Here is a 22,630-nt window from a genome sequence, read left to right as displayed (position 1 = left end):
TGTTCTGTTCTGTTTCAGGCTAACCATGTGGGCTTCAATGTTTTTTGGTCAACATTGATTTCTCTTTCTCACCCTTAGGCCAGCGGAAATGACCGACTGTGGGGAGATTCTACCCTCCCATTGGATGGGCTCCCAAACTCTGCCCCCGCACTTGGCCTTCTGGCTCCAACGGCCTTTACCGGCCTTGTGCTCCTACCTTTGCTCTTATATGGACACTAAAGGAGGAAGCACTGCCAAGGACCACCCATAGAGCAGATGGGATGATTTGTTGACAAATTCTAGAGAAATTTGACTCTTTGGCCAATAGGCTTCTCCTCCTCCGAAACATGTACAGCATAGTCGTTTTTATATTTTTGTGTCTTAGTGGTTCAACTGCATCTGCGAGCCCTTTAAGTGTACAGAGAGGGACTGAGACAGATTGAAACCAATCTGTACACTGTACATTGTTATCGCTTCAAGTCAAGATAAAAGTACTTTTTATGTGGACTAACCTACCATCCAGCTATCCAAGCACATCCATTGTTTTCAAGAGTGAATTTAAAAAGCACCATTGGAAACTACGCAGTTATTCTTTAAGATCTATATATAAATGGAAAGCTCTTACCTAAAATGTTGTCAATGAACAGCGAACTTTGTCTYTATTTGGTACTCAACTGCACAAACTGATTGGAAAAGACCCTTGAGGATATAAGTGCTTTAATACCGTTCGCTTTGACTTGACTGAAGGAGGAACATTATTTCTAATCAATACTGGAATGGTAGAGATGGACAATGGAGCTATGGCTTATTCAGCCATTCTGGACAAATTCCCTGACTCAGATCATTCCGAGTGCTGTCGGCTGCAAGAGATGTGGACACCTCAGAATACCTGGACCTAATGATTATCATGCCCGCAGTGAAGATTGGGCTCTTTGTCTACTGCCAGTTCATTTGTTCTCGCTAATGATTAGCTAAGTGTTCATTATAAAACACTTTCTTCTCCTTTGTTGAAAKGAAGTTATGAGTAAACAGATTCTCTTTATGTGTACAGTACCATTGTTCTGCGTTTGTGTGGAAGCACTGCCCTCTGTTCCTCATTGTGTAGATGGACATTGTTTTAAAGGGTGTCGGAATCGGTGTGCCATATAGGAAGAAGGACTTGTGTCTCAACATTTCGGGCAAAATTTGACCCTTTTCACACTACTGAGCCTAGCCAAGAGAAGCCGAGCTGTACTGTGCTGGCCTCTTAACGCAGCCACCATAGTTGCTGAAACCATGCTGGAATGCACAATGTGAAAAGAAAATGCCAGAGCCAATAGCAGAGTACAGTTTGGGTCAGCACAATAGTGTGAAACATGGTATATGTTACCTGTTCATAATAAAAGATGGTCATGAATGATGTTATCGGGAGGACGGAAATTTTCCAATGTCATAGGAATCATTTGAATTGCTGCCAATAAAAGCTGTCAGAAAATCCAATGCTTCTCTCTTTCCTAATATACAGTAAATGTCCTGTTCAGTGATTGGACAATAAACATCCTTATCAGTTCTTCAAAAAAGCAATTAGATTATAACATTTCAAGCAGATTTCTATCCCATAGAGCTTTTGCTGAGTACAGTAATATGTGTATTTGTTTGTTCGAATATTAATTGGACCATAGGGGTATGGGTTGGACGCAATTAACGGCTTGATTAATTAAAGTTGAAAAGTTGAGGCTTATCAGGCACAGTATACGCAAAGAACACTAATGACAACTCTAAGTATTCTGCACATTTCAATAATGGAAGAGAAGGATGCCTTGGAGAGCGCCATGATTAGAAAATAAACAGAGAAGTAGCTGTGAGGTAGAATCAGTCAGGTGAATCCAAGCCGTTTCACTCTCAAAAACAGCCAGCTCTTCTATGAAAAATTATTTGGAAACCAGGGAGTGGGATGGCAGTGTGTATTACTACTGTAAGCAAGGGCTCTATCCATATCACGGAAATTCAGCGTTACAGCGTGATTGAAATTTAAATGCAATCCCACTCATCGCTAATGGAGTGGTGAGCACGCTCCGGCACTCCACATCCTTTTAAACCGCTCCGCGCTCACATGAAAAGAAACTGCTGCTCCGAATTCGCTCCATTCATTAAAATCACAATTTAACCAACACCCATCTATTTTTGTGACTAGCTGGAACTACCATTTCGTTTTGGATTTCTGAAACAAAACCATATGATATGAATCAAAAGTATTTTAATAAACATGAAAAGGTGAATGTAAGAAGCACTCATAATTTCATGTCATAATAAACAGCATATTAACACTCTAAATAGGTCAGGAACCAGACAAGGTGCCTATTATTTCAATTATTTCAAGGCTATGGCCTACAAAGAAATACATTCTGAAGCATTTGCGAGTGTGACACTAGGCTGTTAATCTAAAGGAAGTTTGTTCTGAAGTGTCTATTCTATATCTGAGAGATATAAGAAAGATCAGGAAACATATACTGTGTATATTTTATTTACATGTATTTAACCCCTTATTTCTGTCACTAAACAGTCTCCATATATACTTCCATAATTTCGACTGGTACCGGGGGACCGTTAGACGTGTGTAGAGCAAAACAACCAACATATACGTGTTTGTGAGAGTCTCACCTTTACACAGAGGGGACAWATTTGTGTGTAGCCCAAACTGTTCGGATGCTAGAGACGGAAGTTGGCAGATCGCCTGTACCAACTTCAAATGAGTCGTAGAGCAAAACGGAGAACACCATCGTGTTCGTGAGAGTCTCATCTTTCCGTAGAAGGGTTATAATAGTTTGAAGGCCAAACCGTTCGGACGCTGTAGATGATTTTGTGTGAAGACCGATTTTTGGGATGTCTCATGGTCTGAATCACATTTCACCGCAGATGCGGAAGTTGTCACATCTGCTCCTGCCACACCCCCTARTGGACATCCATTGTCTCCTTGACCTGCAGCCATTCCCCTAGTTCTCCCTCTGTGTGTGATTGTGTGGTTGGAGACAGGTGTGCTGGAGTCAGAGCAGTTCCCCACCAGCTGCAACCCGTTCCATAATCAAGACCAGTCCTGCCACTTCCACTCTGCCAGATCGTAATCTCCGTTCAGTCAGTCATGCTTCTACCTATTTGTTATTAGTTAAGATCCTGTGTCCTGCTGTGCTTGTTTCCTTGCCTGACACTGTTTCTCCTCTCACTACAGTCTTGCTGCTCTGACTCTCATTCCTGTCTCCTGTTCCACATCTCACCATCACTCCCTTGGATTCCCCTCCGGACCTGTTTACCCTGTCCCAACACAGCTCACTCCAACCTCAGCCTCCACATCTGGTTTCCTACAACTCATCTGAACTTCCCTGGATCCGCACTTCATCTCTCCCTGTTACAATAAATATCTTGGTTCATTCATCCCTGTTTTCTGGTCTGAGTCTGCTCTTGGGTTCCCCTGTGCTGCTCCGCCTAACAGAAGTGTTACATAGGCGGATTTGGTGGATTGAGACCTATCCAATGCAAAGAAAACAGATATCTCTAATTTAAATGGACAGATTTTTATGTTTTTGAATTATTATTATACTAATTAGATTTCCACGGGGGCGCGGACATCAACTCAACCATAGGGAGTTCAACATTTGATTGTATTAAATCATTATAGTCAATAAATTGTGCATATAGGCTGTGACTTAGAATTAAATACAAATGAAACAAAAAATGCCTTATTAGGCTCAGTCTACAGTGCCTTTGAATTAATTTGTAGAAAAACGAGTTTGACCAGAGTCTGTGGCTTGAAGCTCATGCGATGGTGTCTAGAGAGCAGGCCGGCAGCTGAGAATATCCTCTCTATGCTTGCAGAGCCACTGGGGATGCTAAACACTTAAAGGTATAACCCTATCAAAATGGAAAGCTCCTTGAAAGTGGGAATAAAGGGAAAGGGAAGGGGATACCTAGTCAGTTGTGTCAGTTGTCAACTGAATGCATTCAACTGAAATGTGTCTTCCACATTTAACCCAACCCCTCTGAATCAGCTGCCTTAATCGTCACCCACGTCATCGGTGCCCGGGGAACAGTGTGCCTTGCTCAGGGATGTCAAGCCTATTGGGCCAAAATCAATTATGGCCTATTTTATAGATAATAGAACAAAAATGAACTACATTTTTAAGAGATCTGATTTTTTATTTATAAATACAGTGATGAACTTAGTTAGCTACCAACCTSGTTCCTTTCTGTTAGCATGTGCATGAAGTAAGTACACCATCATGCTATTTCGCAAACTCCGTGACAGTAGCTGAAGCAAGGGGCTATAGCGGCACACAAGTACACTACAAATGCATGCTGGGTCGGGCATGCCCTGAGCTCGTGAAGTGAGCGCTACTGGAGCGAAATTGGAGCTGGCGAGAAGGCCGACACGCTCCAGTCCTCGCTCTGCTCTAGTTCCGCTCACATACTCTGTTGGAGACTGCATTCACAGTTAACGCTGCATACAAGGGTTCTTCCTTTAAAAGTTACGAGCTTATGCCGCAACCGTTAGTTGTAGATGGTGGCATTCTGTCATTGCACCACACTATCACAAGGGGGAGTTAGAGCGCTGATCTATCGATAGTATAAACTGTGGCACAAATTGACTATCTTTTTGTAAATTAATTGAGGAATTTTAAGAGTCTCTCTTCTCTGGCACTGGAGTCCTGCATCAGGCAACAACAACAAAAACTGTCGGCGGTCCTGGAGTTTTAAGAGAGAACTTGTGTAAATACAATGGGGGAATTACACTTGACATGTGGACTGACGATTTTCGAAAAATAGGCATGGTGGGCTTTTGGTTTCTCTCCCTCTAAAAACAGAAATAAATCATTCTAAATAACGAACTGCCTTTATTTACAAATTAGTAAGAATGTCTCACCCCATGTTCAAGAATGGCATTTTTCCCCTTTATTAAGATTACAACCACTCACTTTTGGTTATTTGAAAACGAAATMATCTCCAACATATTGTTATTTTTTAAACAAGCCATAGAAAGTTGGTTGCAAATTCAGTTGATCCACCAAAAAAGACAGAACAAATAATACAACAAATATTGTGGTTAAACTCAAATATACTAATTGATTAAAAAAAACATCATCAATTGGAACCTTTATCAAGTGGAAGGAGGAAAAAGTAAGGAACTTGTCTGTCGGCCCTGAATTAAAGACCAAAATTGGTTTAAGAAAATTGTGATAAATAAAAATATATACCAGTTTCATTTTAGGACCAAAAAATTGACAGCTGTGCCATATAGATTGCAAAATGGTTGGGAAGAGATTTCGATGTACCGATTCCATGGCACATGGTTTATGAATTGACACGCAATGTTCCGTTTATTATAACCTACTGCAGGCCAAAAACCTATGGGTTTAACCTTCTGAATGAATGATTATATTGAAGATAGAAGCCGCCTGTCACGATCGTCTTGCGGTGAGAGAGAGGACCAAGGCGCAGCGTGTGAAAAATACATCTTCTCTTTATTTAGAAGAAGAACAAACGAAACAAAACAACAAATAGACGAACGTGAAGCTATAAACGACTAAGTGCAAAACATGCAACATACACATAGACAATTACCCACAAAACCCAAATGCCTATGACTGCCTTAAATATGGCTCTCAATCAGAGACAATAAACCACAGCTGCCTCTAATTGAGAACCAATCTAGGCAGCCATAGACATACAAACACCTAGACAAGACACTGACCTATTAAACGTACAAACYCCTAGACAAACCAAAACACATACATTCCCCATGTCACACCCTGACCTAACTAAAATAATAATGAAAACAAAGATAACTAAGGCCAGGGTGTGACACCGCCTCTTAATGAGTTCCGAGAGCCGATCTGTTATCCAACAATTATKAATATTATTAACCCTGCAGTATAATTATATAAAAGCCCCTTAGATATTCTGTGTTTTTATCTACAGTAGTGATGGACAGCAGGAGGCATTTTGTTTTCACAAGAGTAGCAGGCTGTGAATTCTGCAAACAACATTTCCAGGATGGGCTATTAGCAGGACAATAGACTCTTCAACCTTTACAAAAGGATAATCTGATAGCTCGGCTACTGTAGGAGTGAAAAAAAAATCCCCCCAACTTGCAATGTATTAAGTACTCTAAAGTTTTACATTTCTAACTCCAAACCTCATGCAACCGCAAATGTCGGATCAAGCATATACTGTAGAGTATTTATGCTTTCATTAATAAAATAAYGATAAAAATACTCTTTCAAAATGCAGATGTTTATTTCAACTATCAGCAGGATAATAGGGAATACATATCACTGAATGACAGAGCATGGGGACTGGTCTTGATAAATCAATCAGATTTTTATTTGGAAATGTTAGGATTATTTTGCTCTTCATTTGCAGTCACTTAGTAGCTTAGGCCTACTCCCGACCGCTCCCGCTGTACAGCGCCATATTTTCTTAACTGAAACCCTTAATTAAATCGCTTTAGCCGTGATTGTAAAATGAATCATCTGATGCATTGTTCCAGAGCCAGGTGGTATTGGCAGAGAGTCACTCGTCATCGGTGGAGAGTCAGGTGGCATTGGCAGAGAATGACGYGTTGAAGAAGGCGAGGAACGAGATGTTGTCTCAATTGGAAATGACCTTAATTACTCTTCTATCGCTCAATCTGTAACGCTTCAGCAATCCAGATTGGATAGAGCCCTAAATCAAGGATACCTTGTTTACGTCAATGTGAGATTGTGGCAAGGGTATCAGTGGTTAAACCACTCTCAAGAGGTGACTCCAAAAGACAGTACTACAGGGAAAACCCCTGTTTGCATTTGTAGGCCTACTTTGTTGATGTGAAACAGATTGTAGCAATCAATATGAATACTCAGTTGGAGTGGTTCGGATGATTTCCAGTGAGAGGGATGTATTGGCTTGGTGCGACTGTATACTCAAATCATCACATAGCACGACTGATGGCTTTTAATTTAACATTCTGTGAGAAAAACATGGAACAGGTCCACAAGTCTTACCTCGAATGACCTGGCTACAATTGTATTCAATGGATTTTGTATCCCAGAAAAGAGATCTCTCTCTCTCCAAAAAAGAATTACACTGACCTTTCATTGTGGTGTATCATGCCATGAGGCCATAACACACCACAAAATAGAACAATGGTGTGGCTATGATTCTGAATGCGGCTGATAGTAATATTGGAAGTGTGGTGTTGAGAGGATATCAGCGCTGCCAGGTTTGTTTCACCGTACACCACTGGACTTGGCTGCACTCCCAGGTATGCGTCGGCATTTCTTTCACTATCCTCTCTGACAATGCTTTTGATTAGCCCAAGAAAACATGTATGGTGTGATAAGGAATGAAGAAAGCCCACAACATCAGAGGGAATATAAAAAKAACATTTATAATTTTTATGATGAGTCTAGGCCTCAATTTTTTTTTTTACTGAGCAGAAAATTGCTTTTGACATTTAAAGACTACAGAAGTAATAGCCGTCCTCTGAGAATGGGAATAGGCTATTTCCCATTTATTTTTGTGGATCCGTTTTACTTTCGGCTTCCGTTGCAAACACAAATGCACAAAAACGTCAGGGGAGGAGGAGATAAGAGTAGTCTTTGAACCCAGAGAGCTTACTGAAGGAGCTACCATAGAACCAACATAAAAACTTGGTTGGAAGTCGCCGAAAGTAGACTTTTACTTTAAAATAAAAGAATCAATTCATATTGCCATTGAAATTGCTTAATATTCATTGGGATATACAAGTGTAAACACATATCAAATGTATGCTTGCTTTTTTTAAATATAATTTGATAGACATTACTCATCCCAAAATTCCCAAACCAGAATATGTAGTTTTGTGTAGCCAAGAATCCTATGAAACATTCACTGTATCATATTTCTCTTGTCCAATATGGATTTTTTTTTTTTAAAGAGTTACCTGAAATACAACAATATGGGCAGAGTTTAATTAATTGGATAGCTGCAAAACTGCAATCAAAGTCTGTTGGGGGGTTACGAACTTCACAAGTAATTGAAATGGTTATGCTATCTCCCATGTAAAAGCTCCAAAGTAATGTGCAATTACTGGACATTTCATGGTAGGACTTCAGTTATGGATTGATGTTGCTACACATGGAGCCCTCAATTACTTATTACCAGACAGTGCAGAGACACTGCTCTGGCCTCCCTTTAAGATGGGTCTAATATTTCATGATATAGGTACCACATGGTGATGACATAACCCTCTGCAAGAAGATACAACCTATATACTGTACTCTACAGGATGAGTGAATATTGCCACAGCACTTGTTTTAGCCCAACAGTGATGAAACTCAGTGGCAGCTAGTGACCTACACATTTCCAGAGGATGATGGGATGAAAAATATTTTGAAGAATAATAAAGCTAATGGGGTCGCAATCTTTCATGTTCCAAGCCATCCTCTTTCAATCTTTCATGTTCCAAGCCATCCTCTTTCAATCTTTCATGTTCCAAGCAGCCATCTAGAATTACAAATAAGAATACAAAATTGAAGACTGACATCATAAACAGCTAGGTGAAAGAAAATAACAGTAATTATTTGTACTTGACTTTTTCCCTCTGCCATTCCCTTGCTTCCAATATACATGTATTCCCCCCAAAAGCTGCAGGGACCTTTGGGACTATCAGTTGGGCCAATGCCCGATTCACCTCAATTTCTACCCAATGACGGTTTCGAATTCAGACACCATCAATGGAAACAATCAAGTATTGCCCTGGGAGTCTTGCAACCCTTTGCCATTTATTGCAGAGTCCCGAGTTCACCTGCAAATATCTACCCAGGGTTTTTTACAAATCATATTTTTGTATTCCAAGGAGTTGCTTGCTTTTTCCATTACCTTCTAAAGCCCGCCTTTGCAAAGGAGAATTGGGATCGATTTGGCCCAGCTCATTGCTGTAAACACTGCAACAAAGTAGAGCCTGTGTTCATGAAACATGTCAACTTAATTTTCTCTGAGCTCTACTCTCCTGAGTAATGAGTTGTTTKTAGCCATTTTATGAGTTCAACCCCTAACAATGAAACACAGAGGTAAACCCCATTGCTTGCCTTCTCTAAAGTCTGTGACAAATKCTCACATCAACTTAGTATTTACTCTCAATTTGTAAATTGGGGAAAGGTAATACTATATTGACCTTGTACGTTCACAAAAAAACACATTCAAAACCATGCCCCTGTATTCATTGTCGTCCATTGAGATGGGTGACTGTTTGCTTTGCACAGTTTATGAAATTTCCGTCATACWCTCAAATAACTAATTGAACTTCATTGAGATGGTGTGAGTTTTATGTGTTTTGCRCAGCTTTCATCATAAATTATGATAACTATTTTCTCTAGTTGTCTAAGGGGACACCCAGAGTAAAGCTGTGCCTTTGTGTTTGAGCTTTATTTGGTTGAAAATGTAATCCACATACTGTAGCCTGTTTGCACAGTTTGGCTTTAATCAGTCCAACTCAGTGTTAATAATCTGTCTGAAGGGCATTGCTGTGTTYCCCAAGCAGGAGCTTCATCTTTGCTCTAGCTCAGTCCTCAACACTGRCTGGGTTGAGGCTAATGCAAACCTGTCACTGCACTGCACAGTCTGGAACAATCAACTAGCATTCAATGACATTTGAAACTAAGTATTTTTGGAACATCAGCCTACTGTAGTCGACCTGGGTCACATGCATGTCAAACGTGTTCAAATATTTGTGCTGAGCTTGATTTGGTTTTGTCACGGATCCCTCCGGAACTTTCATTACGCACACCTGTCCCCTATTCCCACTGATTGTATTTGTATAAATGTGCCCTTTGTTCACCATTGGGCTGTCGATTATTGTTACAATGTCCGTTGGTCGTGTGAGTACCTGTGCCTTGTTGTTTTGGCTTTTGTGCCATTGTGGAGTACGCAGATGATTACGGGTCTCGTCCCGTGTGATAATCATTGTGCGCTTGTGTTATTTATTCAAGGTACTACTCGCTCTTTTGTTTGGTTTTCAACCCTGTGTTTTTGTTACGTGTTTGTTTGGTCTTCGTCCCCATGCCTTTACACGGCATGCCGTAATTTGGGCTAAATAAAAAATCCTATTACGCATTCCTGCGCCTGTCTCCCGAATCATTCATACCAACGTGACAGAATAATCGACCATTAAGGGAGACAGCTGGAATGACCCATCCGACGATGCTGCGATTGGTCCGTCCGGCGCGGCTGCAACTTCTGCAGCTGCAACTAGCCTGTCCGATGCAGCGCCACTGCTACTGGTCCGTCCGACACCGCAGCAACTTCGGCAGCTGCATCGGTCCTGATCTACCCGCACTGCATTCCTGTGATCGTCCTCGAGGCCGGTGTCGTTGCGCTGCTGGTGCAGCGCATCAGGGGGAAGGGGGTACTGTCACGGATCCCTCCGGAACTTTCATTTCGCACACCTGTCCCCTATTCCCACTGATTRGTACTTGTATAAGTTGTTCCCTTTGGTTTCCATGGTCTTGGCGATTATTGCTACAATGTCTGTTGGTGCGTGTGAGTATCTGTGTTGTGTGTTTTGGGCTTTCAAGCCCTTATGGATTGCGCAGATGATTACGGGCCTCGTCCCGTGTGTTAATCATTGTGCGCGCGTGTGTATTTAGGTACTCCTCGCTCTTTTGTTTGGGTTTCAACCCTGTGTTTTTGTTACGTGTTTGTTTGGTCTTCGTCCCCGTGCCTTTACACGGSACGTTGTAATTTGGGCTTAACCCCTATTACGCATTCCTGCGCCTGTCTCCCGATCCTTCATGCCAACGTGACAGGTTTGCCCGATGTAATGGAACCAATGGAAGAGTCCCCAAAGTACGAACTCCAAGATAAGTCAAGCTCATCTCAAATACATTCAAGTATTTCAGATAGGGCCAGGTCTTACCCAAATCTAGCGTCATTCAGTGATATAGGTGTTCTACAATAACATTTTCAGAGATTGTATTYAATACAAGTGCATGTCAGTGGAAGACTATGAAATGTAGGGTATGTGAAATAATCAATCTTTCTGTGCTCCCCCATGTATAGCAATAAAATCCGTCATTCATGAATAACAGCTGTCTGTATGTGTGTGTGTGTGTGTCTTGCAGACCAGATCTCCATGTTTGTGTGTGTTTGTGGCTGTCTCCTGTCTCCTGTCTCCCAGCTGGCTTTCTGTGGGAAGTTGAAAAGTCACACACAGGTTACAGTGGGGGTTCAGCAAATGGGTCAGAGTGGCTCCATATGAGCACATGCTTGTGTGTGTGTCCGGCAGTGGGTGTGTATGCACGTGCATATCTTGTGTTTATCAATCTCTCTCCCCTCTCTCTCTCTCTGTGTGTGTGTGTGTGTGTGTGTGTGTGTGTGTGTGTGTGTGTGTGCTTGCTTGCGTGCATGCATGCGTTTGTGTGTGGTGCTCTTATCACAGCGGCCAGCGGCTGCAGTGTGGCACATGCACTTATGTCCCTGAACAGAGAGGAGTCATGGGGGGATCAGCTGGACTGGGTTGGCTGCCCACTCCCTCTCCCTCTCTCTCTGCTGGCCCATTGGTCCCTGTGGGGCCCCACTCACACTACCCCTGAGCCCTCCATCTGAGACTAGAGACTCCCTGGGGGCCGACCAGGTTGGCCCAAGACATAAAACTCTGCCTGCAATGGGCCATTTAGCCAGACACTGTCGCTCTTTTGGGTTACAGTACATTCATTAATCATGACATGTAATGTCATGGTGCCCTTGTTGACGCACTGTACAGTTAACACAGTATCACCATCCAGACTCATGGCACTGTACAGTTAATACAGTATCACCACCCAGACTCATGAACACTGTACAGTTAATACAGTATCACCATCCCAGACTCATGAACACTGTACCAGTTAATACAGTATCACCACCCAGACTCATGAACACTGTACAGTTAATACAGTATCACCACCCAGACTCATGACACTGTACAGTTAATACAGTTTCACCACCCAGACTCATGATACTGTACAGTTAATACAGTATCACCATCCAGACTCATGAAAACACTGTACAGTTAATACAGTATCACCATCCAGACTCATGAACACGTACCAGTTAATACACCCGTCATCACCACCCAGACTCATGACACTGTACAGTTAATACAGTATCACCACCCAGACTTATGACACTGTACAGTTAATACAGTATCACCATCCAGACTCATGGCACTGTACAGGTAATACAGTATCACCATCCAGACTCATGAGGCTTGTATGTAGCTATTGCATGGCTTCCTTGAAATGGGTGGCAATAAGGTTTAACATTGAATCTGTTTCCTGAATCCAGACTTGTGAAGTCTTTGTGAGTGAAGACATGGCGAGAAGGCACGGTAGTGCATATTAAAGTGACATCTGAATTCTGGTACAATACATCTACAGTGTGAGATCTCTGCTCTATGGCTCCTTACTGCTGGTTTGCATTCTGTACAGGAGAGGACAAAAGGCCCAACAATASATCAACACAACTCCCACCCTCACATCCTTGGCGACTTCTGTATTATATGTATTGCTTGTTTTCCTACCGTTGACTCTGCCTCAGAAGAGTTGCTTACAGGCACATAGCAATATGTGTCAAACCTGTGTCACTGAAAGGGTGCACTCTAATTAAGCCGGTCCAAGGTAACATACGCTTGCACTGTAATAACCAGCGAGAAGAGTGCGAACAAATCAATAAACAGACTGAATAGAGACACGTCGCAGGAATTCTCATCTCACAGAAGACGAAAGTAGGGGTCAATACACCCTTGATGGGTGTTGAAGAGCTCTGTTCCAGATAATATGGACTTCCAGTTTTGCACATTTAAATTGGAAAGCACCACGGTATCATCAAATTGAGCATAAGAATAGAGAAGCAGAATGTCAACAGCGTGCTTGACAGTTGAAAAAGCCCCAGACTCCCATTAATTGGCTGACGAAGCTGAGAAACCCCTTGACTTTACACAACTCTCAAGTGGGAAGTCGAGATTTCCAGCCACCATTAGAATACTTCATTGGGAAATTACTTTGAAGTTTCTCAAGTAATTCATCGCTTAATCTACATCTGTCGTCTTTCTCGACAGATCAACAGTGGGCTTTGAGCTATTCCTGCTTGAAAAGAGAGAAAAAACGAACCTAGTTCTCAGTCTGTGGCTCAATCTCAATTCATCTTTCCACGATTCCTTGATCGCCAGTGCTTGCACTATTTATATATTTGTTATTATATTTTCAACCTATATACGGAACTCAAGCAGTAAACAATGTGAGGTTCTGGTACTCAATACTGATGTGTTCAAGCTGAATTCAAGTACTGTCGGTCGCATAATCGCCATGCCTCTTGAATTAAAGGTCCCAGGTCCTTCCCCTCGGACATTCTTCTCCAATGCGTTTTAATAAGGAGGTGAGGAGAGAGAATACGAGGTATCAAGGAAAGATGAATTGAGAAAGAGCCTTTGTTTCGGTTTCGATGTCTTGACTCGAAACGATTCGCTGACCGTAAATCTCTTTTGAGCGTTGTTTGTGCATTTCTGGTTGGTTGCGAAATAAGACATTCTGAACGGAACAGGCTGGTGAGGTCAGTGCACGGGGATGTCAGTTCACATGACATCTGATCCCCTGGATGTCCTCGCTTGGTCAGTATTGTTATGAGGGAAGCTGTGCTGAGTGGAGCCGGCATAGTATTTTGCCCAGGGCAAAGACTCTGGATAGGTAAAGATATGAGCTGGGGGTTGGCATGTTGACTCTGTCACTCGCCCTCTTCTACGTTCTGAGACAGACATCAATCACTGCCGTGTATTTCCATCCATATGGCTCCAGCTGCAAGCCAAAACCAGCACCTGTCTGTAATGTATAAAGAGCCTGACCCAGGCTCACCTAGAGCTAACAATGAAAACAGGGTTASCTAAACAGATGTGTCTGCTCTATACCTAACAAGAGCCAGAATGACATTGCACAACACAATGAAACCAACTGCCTTGATTTCAACTCATGACCTATTACTGAGCTTAATAAAGATGATAGCCTAGTAAAAATATAACATGTTTCCGGTCCTCAAAAGCAAACTTTTCTGATTGTATTTGATTGTGTTGAATCTTTATCAGACTGTTTGTTTCTTCTTTTTACAGATTTGTGCAGTATACAGATGACAAATGCTTTTGGCTTGCCAATATTTTTGTCAAGATGCAAAGGCAATACTCATTGTATGTTTTCAATTGTATGATTGTAATTGTGATCCGCAGCTAAGCTAAGTTCAGGTGGCGTGAACTTTTGTTAGAACACAGGCAGGGTGCAATTAGCAATCAAAACAAACGGAACAGGCAATCAGTAGAGTACCTTAGACAATCAAACACTGATATAGGTCATTAAACGCTTTAGCAACACAGGTCCGCTTTAGGCTACTGCTGTTTGCTGAGATACCCAGGCAACAATCTAATTTCCATGCTCTCTTATTCAAAGGCAAGACCTTAGTTAACAAAAGGAGGAAGAAACAGAGTGAGACAGGGTAGGAGCTCTTGCTTAGGTGACTCATATGAATAACACACTTGGGCTCTGTCTCAGATGCTTGAAAATCCATCCTCTCCTCATCTCCTCCCCCTAATCAAGACTGGACAGGTGAAAACAATGTAGTGGAAGCTCATAAGGTTAGCTTTCACCTGGTCAGTTCCTTTAGATGGGAGTGTTGAAGGAGAGGCAAGGAGASGAATAATTGCGACAGAGCCCTGGAGCTGTTAGTGGAGAAAATGAGGCTGTTGCTAGACTGCCCTCTTCTGTTTAGAAAGTGCACTGCAGACCTACTCCAACAAACTATCGCATTCAATGGAATACAGAAGTGAGTCAATAAAAACTTTGAATCCGGTTCACTCCAGTTCAGAAAGATTTTGCTTTCTTTTATCACTTAGTTCTAAAATTAAAAAACATAATTACTTGGAATGTACTCGGCAGACCACAGTGTGTCATTTGTTCATTATAAGGTTATGGAATAGTCCCTGTAGCTTTTTTACATTAGAGGTCTGTAATAAGCACACTCTAGGGCTAGGCAGCAGGTGGCCAATCAACCTCACTGCTGTCATGGTAACCCAGGGGGTGGAGAGAGGACATCCTTCACAGGTGGTCAGACACTCATATCAAGAAATGTCAAGTTTAATGCAGGCCACCAAAGGTTGATATCTGCAAATGGCAAACTGCACTTATTAGAAAAGAACTTCCAGGTAATCTCATGGAAATAAATTACGCATTTCTCTTGTGGTACATTTCAGTCACCATAAACAATGCTCTGATAGCTTTTATTTGAAGCAAGCCTGGACCAGAAGTTGATACTGACATCTGGGACATCTGGGAAGTAGTGTTAAAGTAACGGGAAACACTGACTGGCAAATTGTGCGACCACTGAGTGTGACTATCAGTGGTCATTTAGGGTTTATTGCACATATCGCAAGAGTAGCGTCGTTAACCCCAGTGCACAAGTGGAATTCCTAACCTGGATACTACCATGGCTGTCTGATAAACCTCTGCTTGACTTGACTTCTCTTCTCTTCTCTTCTCTTCTCTTCTCTTCTCTTCTCTTCACTTCACTACTCTTATCTTCTCTTCACATGTTACTCTGGTTGTTGTTGTAAATGAGGATGAGTCCTCAATCAACCTACCTGGTAAAATAAATTAAATCTGCAAAATTTAGTTAATGCAGAAAATTTATTCATTTTTGAAACAACACAAAATATCAGAGAACACTGATATCCTAATCAGATTTTGGAAAGTATACGGATTGTAATCCTGGAGTGGCCTGCTGGAGTACCATCAAGATGGCACTGTGGTACTGTGGTGGCATCACTAGTTTTACACCCAGCACCAGCTGGAGTGTACCAACAATGCCATGCCACTTAAGTCTCAGCACTCACCTGATCTAGGGGGTGTGGAGTGGGAGAGGGCACTGAACACTATCCCAGCATGCACAGCAGTGTGGAGGGACGGAAGGAGGGAGGGAGGGAAAGCCACATGCTGGGGCTWTTACTTTACTATCACTGACCCCTGTGGGAGCAGAACCACATGGGACTCTGTACTGCTCGTAACCTCACTGACCTTGACCTCCAGCTCTTAGGCAACGTGACAGACATTCCCTCCAGGTTACTAGCTATGAAGCTGAAAGTGTGGTTTAGGGGGCTGATAGTATGGGGCTTGAATATTGTTCTTCAGCTGGCACAAGGGAARGTTTGAAATTTACAGAATGGGGACCTGTACATAATAGGGGGAGGGTTATGCTTTTTYAATTTCAGTTAAGGGGAGGGTTTAGTATTTTTTTTATCTAGTCCAGGGGAGGGTCATGTAATTTGTAATTGATAAAAACATTTTTTGAATTAGTTGCTTATTAGGTATATACAGTGGGGAGAACAAGTATTTGATACACTGCCGATTTTGCAGGTTTTCCTACTTACAAAGCATGCAGAGGTCTGTCATTTTTATCATAGGTACACTTCAACTGTGAGAGACGGAATCTAAAATCCAGAAAATCACATTGTATGATTTTTAAGTAATTAATTTGCATTTTATTGCATGACATAAGTATTTGATCACCTACCAACCAGTAAGAATTCGTCTCTCACAGACCTGTTAGTTTTTCTTTAAGAAGCCCTGTTCTCCACTCATTACCTGTATTAACTGCACCTGTTTGAACTCGTTACCTGTATAAAAGACACCTGTCCACACACTCAATCAAACAGACTCCACCTCTCCACAATGGCAAGACCAGAGAGCTGTGTAAGGACATCAGGGGTAAAATTGTAGCCTGCACAAGGCTGGGATGGGCTACAGGACAATAGGCAAGCAGCTTGGTGAGAAGGCACAAACTGTTGGCGCAATTATTAGAAAATGGAAGAAGTTCAAGATGACGGCCAATCACCCTCGGTCTGGGGCTCCATGCAAGATCTCACCTCGTGGGGCATCATGATCATGAGGAGGGTGAGGAATCAGCCCAGAACTACACGGCAGGACCTGGTCAATGACCTGAAGAGAGCTGGGACCACAGTCTCAAAGAAAACCATTAGTAACACACTCCGCCGTCATGGATTAAAATCCTACAGCGCACGCAAGGTCCCCCTGCTCAAGCCAGCGCATGTCCAGGCCCGTCTGAAGTTTGCCAATGACGATCTGGATGATCCAGAGGAGGAATGGGAGAAGGTCATGTGGTCTGATGAGACAAAAATAGAGCTTTTTGGTCTAAACTCCACTCGCCGTGTTGGAGGAAGAAGAAGGATGAGTACAACCCCAAGAACACCATCCAACCGTGAAGCATGGAGGTGGAAACATCATTCTTTGGGGATACTTTTCTGCAAAGGGGACAGGACGACTGCACCGTATTGAGGGGAGGATGAATGGGGCCATGTATCGCGAGATCTTGGCCAACAACCTCCTTCCCTCAGTAAGAGCATTAAAGATGGGTCGTGGCTGGGTCTTCCAGCATGACAACAACCCGAAACACACACAGCCAGGGCAACTAAGGAGTGGCTCCGTAAGAAGCATCTCAAGGTCCTGGAGTGGCCTAGCCAGTCTCCAGACTGAACCCAATAGAAAATCTTTGGAGGGAGCTGAAAGTCCGTATTGCCCAGCAGCACAGCCCGCGAAACCTGAAGGATCTGGAGAAGGTCTGTATGGAGGAGTGGGCCAAAATCCCTGCGCAGTGTATGCAAACCTGGTCAAGAACTACAGGAAATTTATTATCTCTGTAATTGCAAACAAAGGTTTCTGTACCAAATATTAAGTTCTGCTTTTCTGATGTATCAAATACTTATGTCATGCAATAAAATGCAAATTAATTACTTAAAAATTATACAATGTGATTTTCTGGATTTTTGTTTTAGATTGAGGTGTACCTATGATAAAAATGTACAGACCTCTACATGCTTTGTAAGTAGGAAAACCTGCAAAATCGGCAGTGTATCAAATACTTGTTCTCCCCACTGTATCAATGTGTGCCCGATGCCATSSCTCATCTCTGATTCTCTGCTGGGCGTGCAATMTTAAGTGAGCTTACAGRCTATTTATTGTAGTATGATTTAGTACTACGAAGTGCATGCTCGGAGAAGCACAGAGCAAAGTTATATTTCTTAGAAAATATACTTCCTTTCCAAGTATTTTGCACTGCTGGTATTGTGTAAATAAAACTAGGCTGCATTACACACTTCAATGGATATTCCAACCCGTAACCTTGGCCTGCTCTGCTCTTGCTGATCAAAAATGTGTTTTGTGATACCTAATCATTGGCTGTGCTGTGTAGGCCTATAATGGCAGTTCAGGAGAAGTCCAAGGCTTCTTCACAAAAATCATTTTTGATTAGACCTAGTCAAAAAACGTCAATATTGTGTACATGTTCTGTTCAGTTTGGAAAGGATAGAGCGATGATGAGAAGGACCAGAGGTCAACTTTGATAACTTGCTACTACTATAATATATTTTATAAAAAATAATATTTCTTGTCCATTATGTATTTTTCAGAGTTATTGATCTCACAATAAGACAGATTTGAGTAACTTACTGTACATAGTGGTGCTGAAACTTGAAGTGGCATCCGCAGCACAATAATTTGGAAATGGACAGCGCATGTTTTTATTTTAATTTTATTTATTTCACCTTTATTTAACCAGGTAGGCCAGTTGAGAACAAGTTCTCATTTACAACTGCGACCTGGCCAAGATAAAGCAAAGCAGTGTGACAAAAACAACAACATAGAGTTACATATGGGATAAASAAACGTACAGTCAATAACACAATAGAAAATCTGTATACAGTGTGTGCAAATGAAGCAAGGAGGTAAGGCAATAAATAGGCCTTAGTGGTGAAGTAATTACAATTTAGCAATTGACACTGGAGTGATAGATGTGCAGATGAGGCTGTGCAAGTATAAATACTGGGGTGCAAAAGAGCAGAAAAAAACAAAAACAAATATGGGGATGAGGTAAGTAGTTGGTTGGATGGGCTATTTACAGATGGGCTGTGTACAGCTGCAGCGATCGGTAAGCTGCTCTGACAGCTGATGCTTGAMRTTAGTGAGGGAGATATAAGTCTCCAACTTCAGTGATTTTTGCAATTCRTTCCAGTCATTGGCAGCAGAGAACTGTAAGGAAAGGCGGCAAAAGGACGTGTTGGCTTTGGGGATGACCAGTGAGACGTACCTGCTGGAGCACGTGCTACGGGTGGGTGTTGCTATGGTGACCAGTGAGTTGAGATAAGGCGGAGCTTTACCTAGCAAAGACTTATGGATGACCTGGAGCCAGTGGGTTTGGCGACGAATATGTAGCAAAAGAAGGCAAATTTGAGTAGGCATAATTCATTTCAACCGTYTTAATTTTAAATTGACTTTACTAGCAACAAGAGGGCTTTGTGTTGAAGCCTATTTCTTCTTATACTTGTTTGACAGACAACATTAGGCTATAGGCTGCTATCTATAGATTTGTTGGCCAATTCCACCCACCATGCACTCTATAATAGCCTAGCCCAGTGTCAGTGAAGGGCTGTTAAGTTAAAACCAGGACTCGAATTGAGTGGGTATGAGAGGGCAAGCCACCTTTTATTACAGAAAATGGCAAAAAGCATAGACCTACCCCTTTTTAGCTTAAGATTTTGAAGACAATTAACAGATTGATTATATAAAGGGTGTCACGTTCCTGACCGTTTTTCTGTTTAGTTTTGTGTGTTAGTTGGTCAGGACGTGAGTTTGGGTGGGCATTCTATGTTGTCTGTTTCTATGTTGGTTTAGGGTTGCCTGGTATGGCTCTCAATTGAGGCAGGTGTTTGGCGTTCCTCTAATTGAGAGCCATATTTAGGTAGGCTGTTCACAATGTTTGTTTGTGGGTGGTTGTCTTCCGTGTCAGTGTTTTGTCGCACCATACGGACTGTTCGGTTTGTTTTGTTCATTCGTCATTTATGTGTAGGCTATTTTCTTGTTCGTTCGTTCTGCGTGTGTTATGTCAGTTCGTCGTACTAAGTCTGTCTACTTTCGTTTTGTTATTTTGTTTAGTTATTCAAGTAAAGTTTGTTTTCGTTGTCTTGTAAATAAAATTCATCATGTATTCACAACCCGCTGCGCCTTGTTTCGATCACTACTCTCCTCTTCTATGAAAGAGAGAGAGGAACGCCGTTACAGAACCACCCACCACTTATCGAGAACCAAGCAGCGGAGTAAACGGAGTAAGGGACAGGAAAGAGGAGGAATGACTTGGGACGATGTATTGGACGGGAAGGTTGCTACACATGGGAGGAGATCCTGGCTGGTAGGGATCGCCTCCCATGGGAACAGGTGGAGGCACTGAGGAGAGCAGAGGCAACCGGAGAAGGGAACCGGAGTTATGAGGGGACCGCGTCTTGCACGGAAGCCCGAAAAGCCCGTGAGTAACACCAAAAATTTCTTTGGGGGGGGGGCTAAGGGGTTGTGGGCCAAGGGCAGGTAGGAGACCTGCGCCCACTTCCCAGGCTAACCGTGGGAGCGGAGTACGGGCAGACACCCGTGTTACGCAGTAGAAGCGCACGGTGTCTCCTGTACGTGTGCATAGCCCGGTGCGGGTTATTCCACCTCCCTGCACTGGTAGGGCTAGATTGGGCATTGAGCCAGTGTCATGAGGCCGGCTCAACGCGTCTGGTCTCCAGTGCGTCTCCTCGGGCAGCATACATGGCCCTGCCTTACGCATGGTTTCCCCGGTTCGCCTACATAGCCCGGTGCGGGTTATTCCACCTCCCCGCACTGGTCGGGCGACCGGGAGCATTCAACCAGGTAAGGTTGGCAGGCTCAATGCTCAAGAGAGCCAGTACGCCTGCACGGTCCGGTATTTCGGTGCCACCTCCCGCCCAGCCTAGTACCTACAGTGCCTACACTACGCACTAGGCTACCAGTGCGTTTCCAGAGCCCTGTTCCTCTTCCACCAACTCTCCCTATAGTGCGTGTATCCAGTTCGGTCCTCCAGTTCCGGCCCCACGCACTAAGCCACCTGTGCGTCTCCTAAGTCCTGTACACACTGTCACTTCTCCCGTACTAGTCCTGGGTGCGTGCCTCAGCCCGGTGCCACCAGTGCGGTACCACCCGCACCAGGTATAGAGTACGCTTTGAGAGTCCAGTGTGCCCTGTCCCTGCTCCCCACTAGTATGAAGGTGCGTGTCCTTAGCCGGTGCCTCTCAGTTCCGGCACCACGCACCAGGTCTACAGTGCGCCTTATCCGGCAGAGCCATCCGTCTCCTCAGCGCCTCTGAGCCATCCGTCTCCCCGCGCCATTGAGCATCCGTCTCCCCACGCCATCTGAGCCATCCGTCTCCCCAGCGCATCTGAGCCATCCGTCTCCCAGCGCCGTCTGAGCCATCCGTCTCCCAGCGCCGTCTGAGCATCCGTCTGCCATGAGCCTGCAAAGCCGCCCGTCTGCCATGAGCCTGCAAAGCTGCCCGTCTGCCATGAGCCTACAGAGCCGTCCGCCAGACAGGAGCCGCTAGAGCCGTCCGCCAGACAGGAGCCGCTAGAGCCGCCCGTCAGACAGGATCTGCCAGAGCCGCCAACCAGACAGGATCTGCCAGAGCCGCCAACCAGACAGGATCTGCCAGAGCCGCCAACCAGACAGGATCTGCCAGAGCCGCAACCAGACAGGATTGCAGACCGCCCAACCAGACAGGACTGCAGAGCGCCAACCAGACAGGATCTGCCAGAAGCCGTCAGCGAGCCATGAGCAGCCAGAGCCGTCAGCGAGCCATGAGCAGCCAGAGCCGTCAGAGCCATGAGCGCAGGCGTAGCAGCATGAGCAGCCAGAGCCGTCAGCGAGCCATGAGCGTCCAGAGCCGTCAGCCTGCCATGAGCGTCCAGAGCCGTCAGCCGCTGCCATGAGCGTCCAGAGCCGTCAGCCTGCCATGAGCGTCCAGAGCCGTCAGCCTGCCATGAGGTCCAGAGCCGTCAGCTCCATGAGCGTCCAGAGCCGTCAGCCTGCCATGAGCGTCCAGAGCCGTCAGCCTGCCATGAGCGTCCAGCCGTCAGCCGTCCATGAGCTCCAGAGCCGTCCAGCCTGCATGAGCGTCCAGAGCCGTCAGTCAGCCATGAGCTGTCCCTCAGCCAGAAGCGGCTAGTAATCCTGAACTGCCCTCAGTCCAGAGCTGTCTCTCTGTCCGGAGCTGCCCTTCAGTCCGGAGTTGCCCCTCTATCCTGAGCTCTACCTCTTCTCCTGAGCTACCTCTCTCTCCTAAGCGATCCCTCTGTCCTGGCTATCCCTATGTCCTGAGCTACCTTGTCCCAGAGCTGTCCTTGATTCTGGTGTTGCCCCTAAATTTAGGTGGGGTTATTGGGGGTGGTCATTGTGGGGAGCTAAGGAAGCGGGGATTGATTATGGTGGGGTGGGAACCACGCCCGGAGCCTAAGCCACCACCGTGGTCAGATGCCCACCCAGACCCTCCCCTGGACTTTTGGTGATGCGTTCGGAGTACGCATCTGAGGGGGGGTTATGTCACGTTCCTGACCTGTTTTCTGTTTAGTTTTGTGTGTTAGTTGGTCAGGACGTGAGTTTGGGTGGGCATTCTATGTTGTCTGTTTCTATGTTGGTTTAGGGTTGCCTGGTATGGCTCTCAATTGGAGGCAGGTGTTTGGCGTTCCTCTAATTGAGAGTCATATTTAGGTAGGCTGTTCACAATGTTTGT

The 22,630-nt window shown here is 44.0% G+C and overlaps 1 protein-coding gene across 1 annotated transcript in view; it reads left to right on the top strand.

The window, feature by feature from the left end:
- The window catches only part of LOC111965897 (GDNF family receptor alpha-4), a 110,666-nt gene extending 109,208 nt beyond the window's left edge, over window positions 1–1,458 (top strand). Inside the window, exon 8 of the mRNA XM_023990306.1 lies at window positions 79–1,458. Coding sequence (XP_023846074.1) covers window positions 79–219 — 141 coding nt within the window. The 3' untranslated portion in view covers window positions 220–1,458. The remainder of the gene's footprint in view (window positions 1–78) is intronic.
- Window positions 1,459–22,630: the final 21,172 nt, after the last annotated feature.

This window comes from Salvelinus sp. IW2-2015, linkage group LG6.2 (genome assembly GCF_002910315.2).
Source record: "Salvelinus sp. IW2-2015 linkage group LG6.2, ASM291031v2, whole genome shotgun sequence".
In the NCBI taxonomy this organism is placed as follows: domain Eukaryota; kingdom Metazoa; phylum Chordata; class Actinopteri; order Salmoniformes; family Salmonidae; genus Salvelinus; species Salvelinus sp. IW2-2015.
This window is presented reverse-complemented; position numbering and strand designations above follow the sequence as displayed.